This window comes from Spermophilus citellus, assembly GCF_964194105.1.
Source record: "Spermophilus citellus genome assembly, chromosome: 10".
NCBI classification, from domain to species: Eukaryota; Metazoa; Chordata; class Mammalia; order Rodentia; family Sciuridae; genus Spermophilus; species Spermophilus citellus.
In genome coordinates this window covers 60,360,500-60,379,520 of record NC_138197.1, presented here as the reverse complement: position 1 = coordinate 60,379,520, position 19,021 = coordinate 60,360,500, and the positions used below count along the sequence as shown (strand labels likewise).

The 19,021-nt window shown below is 34.3% G+C and overlaps 1 protein-coding gene across 1 annotated transcript in view; it reads left to right on the top strand.

The window, feature by feature from the left end:
* Window positions 1-17,865, top strand: part of SLC2A13 (solute carrier family 2 member 13) — a 354,614-nt gene extending 336,749 nt beyond the window's left edge. The window contains exons 8-10 of the mRNA XM_081309061.1: window positions 6,733-6,854; window positions 6,973-7,125; window positions 13,250-17,865. Coding sequence (XP_081165187.1) covers window positions 6,733-6,854; window positions 6,973-7,125; window positions 13,250-13,476 — 502 coding nt within the window. The 3' untranslated portion in view covers window positions 13,477-17,865. The remainder of the gene's footprint in view (window positions 1-6,732; window positions 6,855-6,972; window positions 7,126-13,249) is intronic.
* The last annotated feature ends 1,156 nt before the right edge of the window (window positions 17,866-19,021 follow it).

Below are 19,021 nucleotides of genomic sequence, written 5' to 3'. Positions count from 1 at the left end.
AGCCCAGTGGTAATGTGCCCCTGGATTCAATCTCTAGTACAATAAGTAAACAAATAAAGAAAAACTGGCTTTTAGCTTCAAACTTCTAAAGCTCTTGAAATTTAATTATGACTAATTTAATTGCCTCAATAATTCTAAATATTTTATTTTTACCCAAAACTCACAGTAAGTAACAAAACCCAATTTGTTTTTCAACTTCCTTTTTTGACAATCCTCTCTAGGAAAATTACAAAACCAAAACCAGGGAGGGGCAGGGAGAAAAGCTAGGCAATAGGAAATCACACAAGGCTGAGATATTCACCTTGGTCTATGTGTATATCACAAGCTAGGAAATCATACTTTGCTATAAATGTTCAGCTGTGTATATGTTAATAGTTTAAAAGTTCATGTTAGGTTATTAAGTAGAGACTGTGCCTACAGAACAGCAATTGAAAGTGGGAAGTAATGAGCCAAGTTTGTAATAGTAACTTTTCCTGGTTTCTTTGATAGGATGCCCAGAAGTCTAAATTTCTTAAGATTTGTGTTGCAGTAGTTTACATCATCCTAGTACTCTGAGTGGTTGTCCTTTTTTTTTCCTTTATTTTATCCTCAGATAAAAGTAACAGCAACATTTCCTAGGAGATACTTTTATCTTTTTCCAGGTATCACTTCAATACCATTTTTAAATTCTGTTTAATCTGATCATAAATTCCCACCAGTAAAGAACTATTAGAGTTAACATTTAAGGATAGCTAATTTGTGTTGAGGTGATAGTTTAGTGATCTTTTCCATAGCAATCACAGTCCTGCATGAATAACTGGATACGAAATCATGCTTCACTCACACAGTTCTCATTAATAAATTATCAAGTAAAGCATGTGCAGTAAACCCAACAGAAGACTGGAAAATATGTCACCCAAACCATGGTACGTCCAGTACATAGGGGCTGGAGTGTAGCTCAGTGGTAGAGCAATTGCATAGCACACGTGAGGCCATGGGTTCCATCCCCAGCACTGCAATGGGTGAAAAAATATATCACTTCTTCCCATAATAAGCTCTCCCATCTCTTTTCCAAAATCCTGGGTATTTTATAAACTCTTAGAAAGGGGCAATGTTCTGTGTGTTTATCATGTCATCATAGTGAATAAAGAGGTAATGCAAAAAACATGTGTTGTGTAGGAAGCAAAGAACATTATTATTTCTGACTGTGGCAAGAGCAGTTGCGTATTTGCACTGCTTTGTTTCTTTCTTTAGTGTTTTGGTTTACAACTATCCATATCAGATGGACCGATAATATAAAAGAAACAGGAAGAACTAGCTCTACATGGGAACTGGCTTGTGGGGTGGGTGTTTAGTGGGCAGAAGAGAATTATTTCACATTCAGAGAAGGCCATTAATTTCTAGATGTGTTACTAAAGGAAGTATTATGGGCCTCAAGACTAGAGCAGGCAAATACCATTTATTTGGTCTATAGTCAGGAAGTAGTCTAGTCATTCTGCTAGGAAAGATAGTTCTCTTACTCTCAAGAGAAACATGTCACCTTCTTGATAAGCTTCCACTGCTTTGTCCACCATAGCACCCTGCACACAGCTTTCTATTATTGTGCCATTTTCTGGTTTTGCTCTAAGATGTAATGCTGCATCAGAGAGCATGACTTTATTTCTAATCTCAACCCACACACTGATGTCAAAGTATTTTTGTTCCTTTTCGGGAGCATTATGTTCTTCCACCAGCAGTTGCTAAGCCAGGAAAGCATGAGGGTATTGTGTAATAATATCAGAATCTACATCTTCACTTTTTAGTTGGGATTTGTAGTGTTTATATTTTGAAGGTCAAGAATGATGTCACCTTAGTCATTTGCTACATGTATGTATTGCTGAGTACGCAACTGAGAAGTCAGTGCCTGCACTGCTTTCTAAAATCAGCACAAAGATGACAGTGGGTTTATTTGGCCATTTTTACACAGAGAAACATGCACAGCCAGACAGGGAAAGCTGTGTGGGTAAGTGGAGTTCACCTTAGAATATGCTACTTACCATTCTCACAGCAATACCACATGTAAGAAAATATGATAGTAACAAAAATAGTAAAGAGAGGTTTTCAGTGCATTTTAGTTATCACTATGAACATTCCTCCCCTACCTACCTGCCTACTTTTCTTTTCCTGTTTTTTCTTCCTTCTTATGATTTTAATAATTCAGAAGACTACTTCAGTGGTGGGAAATTAAGTTGGAAAATTATCAATCATGGGATTATATATCAGGAGATTGCTACTGCTGTTTCATACTTTCAAACAAATGTCAATGTTAAGGCTTCGTTTAACATTCAAGGATTATTTCTCAGGAGATTTATTATAGAGTATAATCTCTGGACTAGAAAATGTAATGGCAGATACTTACAAGTTGCTCTTGTGCCAAGCAGTTATCCCCTTATTTAATCTCTATCAGGGACTCTTTTTTTTTAATAGAAAAATTGAAACAGAGAAATTAAGTGATTTTTCCAAAGTTACACAGCTGACCAGTGGTAGAAGTGAAAAATAAATTCATATCTGACATTTGTTTGACCTTGTGTGCTCAGCCCCCTGTGTCATGCTGCAGTGCCTGGGGTGAGGGTCCAGCATAGGAGGAGGAGGATTTTATATCAAATGTGAGAAATTTGAGCAATGGTATAAACAAGGACGATGAAACTGAGTGTGATGGAGGGAAGCAGCTTTCAGACATCTGTGTGGTAGGCTCTATACTAACCCTGGAGGCCCAAGAGAATTACTAACCCTGGAGGCATGAGAATTAAGAGTCTGCTTTTAGTTAGAGGAAATGGCATGAGTAGAAGATGTTGGCTCTGGAAAGTATATTCATAAAATAAAGTCTAGTCTAGGTAGAGAATATGATTATGTATAGAATACAACAAAAAGCAGCTATGGCCAAATTTTGCAGGCCCTGTTGGAATTAGGGAAAAAATGGTTTTCGAGCAGCAAACTGGCTAGAACAGTTATAGTGTGGTAGGACAGAAATTTGAAGAAAGATATGCTAGAAGCATAAAAAATAATTAGAGTATATTTATTTTCTATTATAGCACACATTTATTATGTCATAGTTTCTGTGGGTCAGGAATCCAGGCACAGCTTAGCTGGGTCCTCTGTTTAGGATCATACAACACTCAGAACAAGGCTCAATAGGGGATTATTCACTTTTGTTAGCAGAATTTAGTAACTTGTGGCTTTGTGTCAAAGCTGCCCTTATTTCCCTCTGGGGGCCTTCCAAAATAAGCCTTCTGCCTCCTACAACATGGAATCTTGCTTCTTTAAAGCCAGCAAGGGAATGAAAGAGTTCAGCTTAACAGCACTACTATCTTACATACTTGACCACGTATGTCTTGTCACCTTTGCCAGCTTCTGTTGGGTTAGACGCAAGTCACAGGTTCTTCCCACATTCAAGGGCAGAAGAATGCACAGGACATGAATATCAGGAAATGCAGATCAGGGGTCTGCTCTAGACTGTGCTGAGAAGTGGTTTATGACACAAGCACTCAGATTCTGAATTGAGGTGCTTATTAGTGCAAATGGAAGAATCAGATTCAAGAAAGTATCTAGGAAACAGATTTTTTTTATTTGTGTTGAAGATTAAACCTAGGACCTTGTATATTCAAGTGAATGCTCTACTACTAAGCTACATCCACAGCCCATCAGAAATATGATTATGATTTCTGGCCTGTACTGTGTGAAATTGTTTGTATTCATTAATGTCATGTAAGACTCAAAAATATCTTTCTGTGTGTTAGGAAAATCCTTATTTCACAGATAAGGGCATAGCTTTGAAAAGTACTTTAGTCACATACATTCTAGCTTCACAGCTTGCTGTCTCAACCTGGGATTTAACCTTCAGAATTTAGTGTCAGAGTATAAACTCTCAGCCACTGTGCTTTAGTTATACTTAAAAGCAAGGGGATCTAAAATTGATAAGAAAAGGCAGAAGATGATGCTAAGATTTTAAAACATGCAATTCAGAGAATGGTTATGTTAAATAAAACAGAAATGGCTCCAGGGGCACTAGTAAAGTAATAATTGATTGTGCTTATACCATATGCCAGGCAGGATGCTAAGCATGCAGATGCACAATGCTCACACAGATAGGAACATTTAATGTTCTAACAGCCTGGTAATAGTCCTTTCAGCTATTTTACAGATTGAGGAAACAGGACCATGCTTGTGTCCATCTAACTCAAGGTTCCATAAATATAATAATTGTGTTCTAATTACTGACACATTAAAAGCACCCATCATATAAATTTTTGCATGAACACAATAAAGTAAGTGGTTAAGTCATGATTTGCAGTTATTGAAGCCCCACCTTTCCTCTTAGAATACATTTCATTGTAGCCACATTATGTTTAAGGGTATAGCAGGATATCTAGATGTGAATGTTCAACAGATACCTAAACCCCATCAATAGAGCTTGAAAAAAAAGTCAAGGATAAACTAAAAATGGGTATCCACATGGAGACTATAGTCTACAATTAGATGGGATGATGACAATAGAAGGCATAAGCCCAAAGTAAAACTTCAGAGAACACTTTAAAAAGCAAAGAGGGAAGAGAAGAAAGGAAGGATATCAGAAATATCAACCACCACAGAGTAAATAAAAGAGATCATAGATGGCATTTTGGTGAGCAGATTCAGGAAAATAGACCCCAACTAAGTCAGCTGGCAGGTGACAGGGTATGGGAAAGGGTATGGGAAGGAAAGTGAGAATGTAGAGTTCATGAGTAGAAGTGCCTCTGTGATTTTGGAAGAGCTAGTAGTAGTAATATGAGAAGGTTAAACACTTGAATAGGAGAGATCTGTGTAATAGACAGAAGGGAAGGCTCAAGTAGGAAGAAACTAAAGATGGCAGGAATAGACTTTATGGAAAATAACCTCAGAGGATGCAGGAGAAGAATAAGATGCAAAATGATTGACATAAAGGACAGTTCTTAGAAAAGATGAATAACATATCTCTGGATGGAGAAGAGCTCGCCTCTATTTTTTGTTTCTGGGAAAGATTTTTTTTATTTTCAAAAAAGAAAAGTAGAGGTTGAGTAAAGAAAATTTTATGTTCAAACTGAAGGTCCTCAGTTCTCCTTTTTTCTTTGTATAGTACTTGGTTCCTTATGCATGCTAAGCAAACACTCCACCACTGAGCCCTGTCCCTGACCCCTTCAATTCTTCTTTAACAAGGAGACAAATTCATCTCCTTAGAAACCACAGGGAAAGATTTCAGGACTAGAAGACAGTAAGAAATATTTTATTGAGTTGAAACAACAGTTGACAAAAGTTTATTGACTACTTTGAAATACGTAGGTAATTCAGTAGAGAAGACAATAAAGGATTAAATAAGCATCATTGGGGACTCCACTAAGATGAATTAGCATGATAAATTAATGGAGCCCACAAGCATAGTTTTATAACTTTGGCCAACTTATAATAAGTGGTTGTTGAAGGAAGTTAGTGATATCACACTGAGTTGGAAACTGAGATGGTAAGATGGCAAACAAGTGTAGAGGAAGGTTGGCTTCTAAAGGCCAGTGAAGAGAGTAGAGTATTGGCATGGTCTGAGCTGAGTAATGAAGCAAATGCATACTGGAATTCAGAAACTAAAGTTTTGGCTGTAGTTCATATTATCAAAAGTGAGGAAATAAAGTGTGATCAGAAAATGAATGTTCCAAGGTTTGATGTCTTAGAATAAAATATTACTTCCATCAAACTAAAATGTGCGCACATGCGCACTCTCTCTCTTTCCCTCTCTCTCTCTGCTTTTAGAATAAATAATAAAGTATTATCCCAATGAATTAGATGGGCAAGAAGTAAAAATGAATGTGGTACAGTATGAAAGGAGGTAGAGAAAGGACTGACAAAGCATCTAAATCATCAAGACAGGTGGGATGTTTGAGTAGTTCATACACACTATAACAAAAGTAGGCTTGAATGTCAAGGTTCAGAGGTTGACAAAGACAGTGTTTTTGAGACTAGTCTTTTTTTTTTTTTTTTTTTTTTTTGGCTGGGGGATACCAGGGATTGAACCCAGGGACACTTAACCACTGAGCCACATCCCAACACCCCCATTTTTTTTTTAATTTGTTGAGTTGCATATGGCCTCAACAAGTTGCTGAGGATGGCTTTGAGCTCGAAATCCTCCTGCCTTAGCCTTCTGAGCCACTGAGATTACAGGCATGAGCCCAGCCAGGACTAATTGTATCTTTAGGGGCAATTAAGGTAAAAAGATTTTAGTTCAATTTCAGAATTAATATAAACCAAGGACATTTTGCTTCACTATAGAACAAGAAGGTAAGATCATCAGGAATAACTGATGAAAAAGCAGTGACATTGAGCAGGAGACAGATGATTATTTGGAATCAGATCTAATCATTGTTACTGTTCTGTTTGCTTCCTTTATCCACCCTATCACCTCTTTACAGCCTATGAGTTCTCATCCCCATTTCACAGATGAAAAACCTTTGGTTCTGAAATTTGGAACACTGACTCATAGTATTCTTCTAGAAAAAAGGTCTAATTTTTACAGAGATAGGTAAAAAATAGTTCATTTCTATGGGTTGCCCTAGAATTATATTAGCTTTAAAATGTTCTATATGAGCTTACATACATATTTAATAATTTTTTTTTCAAGAAAACCATTTGTACCCTTTATCTTAAGACATTAAGGGATTTCCAAACACATCCAACTATGTCCTAAAACACTTATTATATTGCCTTATTTTTTAGGTGTGAAAATGAAACCAAGTTCAAAACAGAAGAAGTATTTTGGGCTTACAATTTCTGCCCTACTCCATACTCTTGGACTGCACTTCTGGGCCTTATTTTATATCTTGTTTTCTTTGCACCTGGTAAGCAAAGGCTTTGTTGTTGTTATTGTCTTAAATTATCTCCTTTTAGAATAAAACTATTTTGCAAAGTTTTTACATGCTATTTTACAGAAGCTTTAATTTTTTTTTATTTTTTTAGGAATGGGACCAATGCCTTGGACTGTGAATTCTGAAATATATCCCCTTTGGGCAAGAAGTACAGGAAATGCATGTTCATCTGGAATAAACTGGATTTTCAATGTTCTGGTTTCACTGACATTTTTACACACAGCAGAATATCTTACATACTATGGTAAGAGCCTGGTTTGATCTTGAGGCTTATGGCTATTTCTCATCCACTCTCGTAACCCCAAATATCTCCCCTCTACCTCCCCAGTTGGACATCTTCACAGTGTAGCTTTCAGTTTAACAAACAGTAGAAAGATGAAGGCAGGGCCAACAAGATACTCTGTAACAGGGAAGCACTCAAGTCTAGGAGCACAGTCAGTGGAGGGCAGAAAGTAAATTACACAAATACTGAAAGATATGATGTGTTGTGCTCATGCCTCCCACCTGTGCTGTTCAGGCCACACCCTGTACCTTTCAGTGTTCTTTAAGGCCAATACTTCCACAACTGTGACAAGAGTGTTCAAGTGAAAAACGTGGAGACCATATTTCAAAAACAACAATACTGGGAAATAGCTGGGTTAAAAAAATACTTTGGGAAGCTGTTTCAAATCCTTTGTACTTAAGCAAAAAGACATTATTTTTTCTTTTCTTTTTTTTTTTTTTTTTTTTTTTTTTTTTTTTTTTTTTTTTTTAAGAGAACTCAGTGGGCTGGAGCTGTAGCTCAGAGCACTTGCCTAGCACTGTGAGGCACTGGGGTTCAATCCTTAGCACTGCATTAAAAAATAAATAAAATAAAGGCATGCTGTCCATCTACAAAAAAAAAATTAAAAAGAGGGTTCTGCCTTGTTTGTCCAACTTGATAAGTTCTGATAGGATCTAAACAGTGAAATGCAAAGTATTCATTATCATCTCCCCATAAGCCTTGGTAGAGTTTGTGGAAATCCACTCTTCCAGAAAACCTGTTCTGATTCCCTTCCCCATCTCACCTCAGTCATGCTCCAGGAACTTTTATAATTCCATGTTACAGAACAGGCTTACTGGCCTTCTTCCCAACACTCTACCACTAGACCATAAATCCCTAGAGAGAAACTATATTCCTGAGTCCTTCCATGGCATCTTATTCACCAGATAAGCACTCAAAAAAAGTGTTTGCCCAGTGAATAAATACATGAATGAATTTTGTAGATAAATGATTACAAGGAAACATAAAAATCTATTTCCCTTCTCTTCTAAACATATTAAATTGGTATCTGCTTTTAATTTATACTATTTATCCAATGATTTTATATTTTTAAAACTCTTCTAATCACTACTTAGAACACTTAGAAATAATTTTTTTCTTGGAAAGGAAATGCACTGGTATTTTAAACTGGATATATATTTAGAATATTCAGCTTTATCTCATTTGGCAATTAAAGATTTATACATAAACTCATCATGAACTTCTCTTCATGACATGATAAATATGAACACAATATTTACTTCTATTTGTTGATTCTTGAGAATGTTTAAATATTTGAACACCTAAATATACACTAACACCCTGAGAAAGCATTTTGTATAGAAACTCATAGTCCAAATTAGAAAAAAAAAAAAAGTTTACATGGTAATACTTTGGAGAGCAAAGCTATTCCTGAATCTATACTTCTGAGAAAACATGAAACAAAAATGAAATCTAAATGGGTCATAAGCAGACCTTTTTCAAAAATAGCCAGTTGGAAGCTTTTGCTTCTCTCATGTCAGCACATTTGTCTATCTGATCTGCGACTCTCCAAGAGGGAAAATATTTCAGTTCGGGATCATTTTTCTCCTTTTTGTGTGATATTTTAATCTAATGTTATTGATTTATGTAAGATATGTATTTAATGACCCTGATTCAATATGTACATATCTGTGTTAATCAACTTTCTATCCCTGTAACAAATACCTGAGAAAAACAACTTAAGGAGGAAAGATTTATAGACGTTTCAGTCCATGGTTAGCCTGCTCAATTGTTTTGGACCTGAGATTAGGCAAAACATCATGATAGGATTAGCAGAGGACAGCTGCTCACCTCATTGGTAGCTGAGAAGCAGAGAAAGAAAGAAAGGGGAAGGGGCCAGGGACAACAACCTTCCAGGGCACAACCCCTGCAACCTATTTTCTCCAACCATGTTCCACCTGGCCTACCGTTTCTACCATCTCCCCATAGTCCATTCAAATTATTAATCTATCAAATGGACTAATCCACTGATGAGGTTAAAGCCCTTCTGATCCAGTCATTTCCTAAAAGCTCAACCTCTGAACATTGCTGCATTAGGTAGGGACCAAGCTTTCAACACATGAGACTTTGGGGGACATTCCAGATCCAAACTATAACACATCCTAATGCTATATTATTCTGGGAATATACATGGCTTCTTTCTTTCTTGTTTATTATTATTATTGTTAATTCATAAGGCTTGCCTTATAAGTCATTTAATAATGTTCATTACTAAAAATCATCATTAAAATGTCACCAGTATACCATTTTATACATATCATGTATGGCTAAATGGATTCCCTTGGAGAACATTATATCACCATTCTTGAAATACTAAAATTCAGTGAAACATGATCCTTGATTCAATTTGTATAAATATTTGTTTTTACCCAGTTATTTATTTTTTTTTAATTTCTTGTGGATGTACAAGGCCAGGCATGGTGGCGCAAACCTGTAATACCAGCAGCTCAGGAGGCTGAGGCAAGAGAATCACAAGATCAAAGCCAACCTCAGCAACTTAAAGAGGCCCTAAGCAACTCAGCAAGACTATGTCTCTAAATAAAATATAAAAAGGGCTGAGGATGCAGTTCAGTGGTTAAGCACCCCTGGGTTCAATCCCCAGTACAAAAAAAATTAAAAAACACAATGGTGAGATAAAGGGGAATGAAGAGAAGGGAGGGGGTGTGGGTAAAGGAAAGACAGTGGAATGAATCTGATATATTTATGTATATACATAGGAAAGTGATATCAGATTCATTCCACTGTCTTTCCTTTACCCACACCCACTCCCTTCTCTTCATTCCCCTTTATCTACTCCACTGAACTTCTATTTTCCCCCCAATCCCTTATTGTGTGGGTCAGTTTCCACATATCAGAGAAAACCTTTGACCTTTGGATTTGGGGGATTGTCTTATTTCACTTTGAATTATAGTGTCCAGATCTATCCATTTACCAGCAATTGTCATAGTTTTTCTTCCTTATGACTGAGTAATACTCCATTATGTATATATACCACATTTTTTTATCCATTCATCTGCATAAATATATTAAATATTTGTTTTAATCTGAAATTTAATATAGAACTCCAATAAGATTTATTTCCTTTAGAATGATGCTGAGGAATTATCTACACTGTTTTATAGTCCTGTGATAGACTTGTTACTTTTTTTTCCAAGGAGGAATAACTGAGAAAGTGAGTTACATTATTGATTTGACCATGACAAGAAGTAGGCCTGCTTACACTCCTCTGTAGTTTGACCAGTCTCAGCAGGGTCTAGGCAGTGTGCACATTTGCCTGCTTTGGATTCTTTATATTTTTTTCAGTCTTGTATTTTAAAAGAATGTAATTTACTTTCTTTGGCTTTGGAAATCTAGATTACAAACAAGAATCTGTATCATCTTTAAGAATCTTACTAATGCATTTAACTGTTTTTAACTATAGGAGTTTAGAATGACAGATTTTGTTACTTCTAATTAGGCCACTGTTCCAAAATTGTGAAAGATCATGAAAAAAAAATATATTGTGTAAAGCCAAAATGGATTTGCTTTTATATAGTTTAAAATGTTTCACCATCTGCACTTTACTTTTCATGATTCCCATCCTTTTTTTTTTTGTCCCTCCTCACTAAAGATTGGATTTCTGTTCCCCTCCATATTTTTGCTTATGTGCCCTCATAACACAGGACTCTGCTTCCTTTTAGGATAGGAAGAGGAAGTCAAACTGCCACATTCTCTAAGAGCTAGCTTGTCAATGTCACCATTTTTATGAGAATATTCCCAATTAATCATTTGGTAGAATTGAATAATGTTGACTATCACATTTTTGAGCATCCAAAATTCTAATGGACATGTAACATACATTATTTCTATTCTGTACAGTTTGGCAAAGCAGGAATTATTTCCCCTTTACACAGATCAGGAAACTAAGTTCAAAAGAATTTTAAAAACTCTGCCAAGGGTTCAGGATTTATGGGTCCTGAACCATAAATGGGACTTTCAGGGTCACATTCTCCACAGAGCCATGGAGCTAGACTTCTCTCACTGTGCCTCACATCCTACATGACCTCATAATATTTTCTGATTTGGGTATAAGCTATAAAAAAATAAATGTAAGCTTATAGTTAGTGTTTAAAAAGAACCATACTAAAATGAACTGATGATTTGTAAACAGTTGAATTTTACTAAAGAAAAACAATGTATTTTACAAGTCTAACTCCTGAAAAAGTTAATGGCTCTGAGTACTTAACCTAACAAATGATATGTTGATTTAGTTAACCCTTTCATGTTTTTTCTAATATCTCACAATTTATCTCTGTTTCCCCTTCTGTCTTCTTACAGCCCCTCATTCTATTTAGCAGATTCTTTAAGCAGCACTCCTCCACAGTTCCTCAAGAGTTGCCAAGACATATTTCTGAGGAAATTTTCAACATAGCTATTTATTAAGAAAGTAGTCTTAATATGTCTTTCCCTTACTGTGCTATTATGTTACCATATCAAAATGTTTTACTCAGTTGTTTAACTTCTATGATTATTCAGTTTAAAGCTATATTGTATAATTGTACAATTCAACACTTTTTTCTGGTCTGCTATCCAATGTATTCCATCTGGCAGCTAAAAGGGCACATTAATTCTCTAGACCCTCAGATGTGTTCAGGCACTGCCCTATTCACTGGGACTCCAATGATGAGCAAACAACAGACTCTGCCCTCAAGTAGACCACATTGCTACTTACAAAAGAGCAAGTCTGTCTCTTCAGTATCTCGTAACCATTTTACCTATACCTGTTTGTGATTTGGACTATATTATTTATAGACTCATAAACTGCCAGCACTTAAATAGTAACTGTGAAACCATCTTACTTTATTTAACCAGGAAACTAAGGCACAGAGGTTAAATGACTATCTAGAAGACACTGAGACCAGTTTTACATCCAGGTCTTCCCAGTCCTAATTGTGACACCCTTTCTTTAGCTATTTGTCACATTAATCTTTAATTTTGCTTTCCCCATCCTATACACAGATAATCTGGTCTGAAGGCCTAGAATTAGGCAAGGACTTTATCATAGTTGGTTGTTCCCCACCAAAGTTAAAATATAGGTTCTTAAACTTAAATGAAGAATTCAATTATAAAGGAAATGCTATCTTGGAAATATGGAGAGAATACAAAGAAGCCATGCATTCAGGTATCTCATCCATCAGTCTTGCTTTACTGAAATTGAGAAAACAGGTAGTAGTTATGTCTTTATGGCTGTACTGCACTGACATGCATAATCTCACAGCAAAACAGAATTCTCTGAACTCATAGAGCTTACATTACAGTATGTCAGATGATGGAGAAAAAAATGGAATATAAAGGTCTAAGAGAAGGAACAAGGTGACCCATTAAAAGACAATTGCAATAGTGTAGTGAGGAAGAATAGCTCTTAAGCCACAGATATCTATGAATTTACTAAGAAATTGTCATCTTTGGGTTATATTTTAAAGATAAAGCCAACAGGATTTCCTAACAGATTGGATGTTGGGTAGGAGAATAAAAGAAATGTCAAGAATGACTCCCAGATTTGTGGCACGAGAAACCAGAAGAATGGAGTTGCCTGTGTGCTCCACTGAGGCATAATTTAGCAATGTCATTATTGTGTTTGGTTCTGGAAATCAACATAAGAAAGAAATTTCCCCCATCTCAAAGTGCCTCTAGTCTTGTAGACAAGATATACATATGCACATAATTATAATACTTCTTGGTTTTTTTATCATATAATACTTGTCAGCATAGTGCTATGGAAGCATATGGGAAGGAGTAATTCCCTCCAGTAACGAACATGAGGAAAGGCTTCAAAGCAGAACTTACAGCTGAGCCTGGTCTATTCTTATTATTCTTGAGTTTGGCATTAAATGTTACATTATATTCATAGAGTCAGAACAATTTGAGTAAACCAGGTTAGCAGTTTTTTGGTCCCATTTCCTACCGTGCTTATATATGATTGACTAGGGGGAGAAATGTCAAAATTGAGTACTCTTCTGACTTAAGCCTATATATATATATTCATACATATTATGTACCATTGCAGGAGCTTTCTTCCTCTATGCTGGATTTGCAGCTGTGGGACTTCTTTTCATCTATGGCTGTCTTCCTGAAACCAAAGGGAAAAAATTAGAGGAAATTGAATCACTTTTTGAAAACAGGCTATGTACATGTGGCGCTTCAGATTCTGATGAAGGAAGATATATTGAATACATTCGAGTAAAGGGAAGTAACTATCATCTTTCTGACAATGATGCTTCGGATGTGGAATAGTTATCAGTTGCTGATACCTTTAGTTATTTAAACAAATGTTGGGGAGAACAGCAATTGGTGACCTCACTGCCCTGCTTTTAATCTGATTCTTTCCACAGTCTCATCCTGAATGACTTCCTATTCTAGAATACTTGATTAGGAGGTAAATGCAACCCTTATGACTTTTTTTTTTAACAAGCAAAAATTTTAGAAAAAAATTTACAGAGATTTTAATCTAATAATTCTTCAGCTTATATTAATTCTTTAACCTAATAATTCCTTCCTGAGATAGTGTAAAATAATATTGTACCCAGTGACTTCAGTGGCCCCTTTTCCCCTAAGACCATATATATTATTAGTGACAATAGAGTCAATACTAATATAGCCAAATTACATAAATACACTTTTAAAGAATTCTGTGAAATGGTCCAATAGTGTTTTGTGTCAAAACATAGCCTATTGACCCTAAATTTTCTTAATGAGTAGTGGCTTATCTGTGATCCGCTATTAGAAAGTAAATTTTTTTTAAAGTTTCATCAACAGATTCAAAAGTGTGTCTTAGGAGGGCACAGCTGTCCTTATCTCTTTTGGATACCACATTTTGATTTCTCTCTCCAGATAATGCAAATTCTTCAGAGACTGATTCTACACAGGATCTTTTGAACATATCAAAAGCAGGTCTTTTTAGGGGTTATTTTCATACTTTTTTTTTTTTGCTTTAACGATATTTGCACAGATAAGCTAGCAAGTTTTGATAAGTATATTTTATTGTCAAAGAAAGAAAGAAAAGATTTTTATAGATCCCTAATTCATAAGTCACTTAAGAATGCAACTATAAACGCAAATAGTGCCAGATCTTTAACTGTATTTCAGGGTCAATTTTCATGCCAAACCCACATCTTCACTCATTGGTTCTGAATCCACTCTTTTGTGCCTTCATTGGTATTATACAAATAGCTGCTAGCAGACTATTTTTCTCTTTCTTTTAATCCAGTAACTTCTGAAATGAGAGGAAGGAAATCAGTGGCAGAAATAGTCCTGCTGTTATTGATGTTTCTTTAATTAAAATCATGGGACTTATTTTTTTAACTTTTTATTAACTCTTCCTAAGTTAATTATCACATTTAATTGTAATTGTCTTTTTCTTAACTCCATAAACTAGTTTTTATTTTGCCATCTTCTCACATTTTTTCTGATAATTTTCCAAAAAATACCAAGATATATAGATTTGGCTCTGTGTGAGTGTATGTGTGGGGATGTATGTGTGTTTGTTAATGCTTGGTTTGATTTTCCTTCTTGTCTAAAAATTGAGATTTTTTTTTATTGGAACAAATTAATGGTCCTAGTATATCACATGTTGAAATGTTGACTACTGCATTTCTATAATGTCTTTTCAAAGTGTTCATTAGTTTCTGTGTTCATTCATCACTGAACTCTAAATTCTTACCCTTCCATCAATAAATATTTAATACATACAAAATTACTTGCTTACAAAATCACTTGCTGATTTCACTAAAAACATGAATGAGTCTTCTGTGGCCAGTTAGGAATGCCATCAGTTTGATGCATTGTAATAGTACATTTAATAAGGTACTATATCTTAAGTGAAAAGCTGGCTTTTGATAAATTCAGTCTTCAGTTGCCATGACAATTGTCAAACTGAGAATTTAGACAAGGAAGTTCACTCTAAGTCACCAGAAGTACTTAAGCAGTTACTTTGGTGCCCTAAAAATCCTTCAACAAGAAAATTTTCTCCATTTGGTCCTTTCATATTATTAAAAAAAACATGATTTTTAGAGAACAGTGTTTCCTTGAATTAGGTGCTTTAGCGATTGATTTCTAAGGGAATATCAATATTGATTTTTCCTCAGAAAAGCAGATAATAGGGAAATGTATTATTTTATTAACATGGGATAATAAGAAATGTCTTATCTGTGTAAAATATTATACAGGTAAAGTGAAAATAAGCTACTATGTGATACAATCAATATTATGGGGAGAAAAACAGTAAAGTTTTCTCTTTAAAATTTTATTTTTCAGATTTGTTCAATATTGCCTCAGTTCTTCTCTTATTGCATATATAGCCTTAATTATAAACTTATACTCAGCTGGGCTGATGCACAGTAACTTTATTAAAGAAGCAACTAGACTCTTGCTTTTTCTTACCATGGCCTGTTCTCCCTGAAAAGAAAATGATGTTTTCAACTTTATATCCAAAAATGACATAATACCAGGGAAAATCAGCCACAGTTCTCCTGTCCAATTTCCTTCAGCTCCTCCTTTAAAGGACTATTTATTATTTATGTAATGATAATAATATTCCATATCTTTGAAGACAGAGAGATATAGTATAAGAATTATTTATAACTTTTTTAAAAAATAATAACTCCTTGAAAAGGAATCTTACAGAGTTAGGGTATTTTAGATTTGGTGAACATTTATAATACATTAAAATTAAAATATATGAATTTTGCAAGTTTTTTTAATATTATCACCTTTTAAGTTTTCAGTGCCTTTGGCTACCACTATCAACTTGAAAGAATCCCATTTGAAATATAATCAAATATATATTTTGTAGGACAATTTACATAATGTTATTTGACCTACCTATTAAATCACAGATTAAGCATCATGGTTTCAATTGAAATTATTTATAGTAATTTCCTCCTAATATGCTGCAAATTCCAACAGAGGTATGTGATGGTTTAGGAAAATATAATGAAGAAGGTCATAATCACTGATGAGGCTAGGTAGAGAGCTGTTCTGCATTAGAATTTAAAATATTTATTTTGTCCATATATAGGCCTGAATGTGATATCAAAAAAGATGTTAATATCTTTCTTCAAGGTAAACATACCTATTAATTTTGATTATTGCACCTAACTTAGTCAATGATTTAAAACATGATTGTTTTTAATATATATATTTATAGATGGAAAAAAAATTTCCATTTGTGCTTTTGTTCCCAGCCTAAGCATTAGTAAGTTCCTTAATAGAAAATTGTCTGAGAATACCTCTAAAGTCTTTTTTCATAACTTAATTTTACTACTGAACTAGATTTTAGCACATATCTAAATATTACTTTGTACATTATTCACACTAAAATGAGAAATTAGTTCAAGCAAAGAATTTATAAATTTCTTACTATAACTTCAGTATCTGTTAAATAGGGCAAGAATGATCAGGAAAAACACAAGTTGGCAACTTTACCCTTTTGGTTTTCAATAAAAATTAAAATGGGGCTAGGGGGAGAGAATGATATTTTAGAAAATACTATCCATATGTAATCTTAAAAATCTCACATCTTAATTATACTAATACAGTTCACTAGTACAGTGGGGAGTTTGCAGGATTGTTGTGATTTGATTTTTATCAGCACAATAATTAAGTATTATTATGTTTTGTTATCAAATTTTACTATTTTCAAAGTTATAGCAAATTATATTAAATACCTGACTTTTATTCTGGTGTGGTAAATTTTCAATTATACATTCAGACCTTTTCACTTATTAGTAATAAAATAATTAAACATAACCAGGCTAAGAAAAGAGAATTTATAGTGTATGTTTCATAGCAAACTATTAAATTATGGGTAAAATTTACAGCTGACATAGATGCTACCTATAAAAAAAGATTCATAATTATTCTCTGGATTAATTTTAATGTCCTTTATTCTGTCACTTTGTATAAATTTTTTAGACTCATGTATAGTAATGTTAAGCTAATTTGATGAAGTGGTTCAGATTGTAGCAGTATATAAACTGTTGGTACATTCATTTCTTCTAGGTGAGCAATACTGCTGCTATTGTCTAGAAACAGCAATCATTTAAAAATGCCAAACAGCTAACTGCTAACAACTCTTTCTTGTATATCGTCTCTCTTTAGAGAAGGAAATTTTTGTATGCCAAGTGTTGATGTTCGAAAGTACATGAAAAGGTATTTTATCTTCATAACTTGCTTGTGAGTGTAAAACAGCATAATTCCTATAAATCTTTTGTGTGTATAAAATACAGTCTGTTGTACTTGAATAATTTGGTCTACAGAATTTCAAATACCTTCATTTAAAAGTAAGTCACATTTTTGTTTTAGACAGTTCATGTGTTTGATTTTGTCATATCAATATAAATGAGAAAAAGAAATGGACTGTGCAGCTAACTAGTACTTAAAATCACAACAGTACTTTGTGCAGTTTTAAGACGTTAGCAAATTTAACATTATTCCATTTCATTTAAAGATCAAAAAAGATCAGACTTTAACTCTGGCCAAAGTAGAAATTTATGTTCTACATGTCGAAATTGTTTCCTAGCAGCTTTTGGACTATATCTCACATGATGTTATAGTATCTTTTATTTGTAATAAATGTTCAGATTTCTCTTTAGAAGCTCTAATGTACATCTAGATAAAAACAGTTTTATGGGGCTGGGGATGTGGCTCAAGCAGTAGCGCGCTCGCCTGGCATGCGTGCGGCCCGGGTTCGATCCTCAGCACCACATACAAACAAAGATGTTGTGTCCGCCGAGAACTAAAAAATAAATATTAAAAAAAAATTCTCTCTCTCTCTCTCTCTCTCTCTCTCTCTCTCTCTCTCTCTCTCTCTCTCTCACACACACACACACACACACACACACACTCTTTCTTAAAAAAATATTTTAAAAAAATTCTCTCTCTCTCTCTCTCTCTCTCTTTCTCTCTCTCTCTCTCTCCCTCTCCCCCCCCCTTAAAAAAAAACAGTTTTATGCTTTTAAAAATGTATGTATTTCAAACTGTATATTTTAATTTGAGTGCATGTTACATAGTGTTACTTCATATGTCTTGGCAAATTCAATATATTTATTCTCACATGTGACATGGGATATCGATGAAAAATTATGAATATGTATTATTTCCTTAAATCATCCTAACCTATGCTGTATCAAAACTATTGTATATTTTATGGAGATTTAGTGCTATACATGTATATGTTTTTTAAGTTATTTTATTGAAGTTCAATCTTTACATAAAATTTAAATCTTTTTTTAAAAAAAAAATGTCAGTGCCACAACTGTAATGAAAATAATCCAATAAAAGTTAAAATAATTCATTACTCATAATTCCCTTGTACTTTTTTCTATACTTCTCTTCCTTGGATTTTAGTATACAGGTTACAATATTTAAAGCAGTCTACTTCTACATATTAATGCAGTTCTATCTATTTTAATATTTCTTTCAATTGAAAGAAACTGAAAAATATTTATTTAAATAAAAAAAAATGTTTAATATTTTAGATAATTCAGTTGCCTTCAGAAATTTTTTGGGGTTGTCACTTTGTGAAAATGAAAACAAAATAATCTGCTGAATGGTCAGCTGAAGAGGTCCTTCTTTTGCTTTCCATTGCTATTCTGTCTTAATCATAGCTTTTATTAGCAAAGAAATACATGCTTGATATGGGCAGTCACCAGACCCATCTCCATAGTTAGTTAGATGAGTGTTACTCTAAGCATGACTATAAAAATAACTCAAAGAGATCAATCATCTAAGACACTTGGCGTACAGTCATTTAGGGGTTTCTATGCAGTTGCTTCTAACC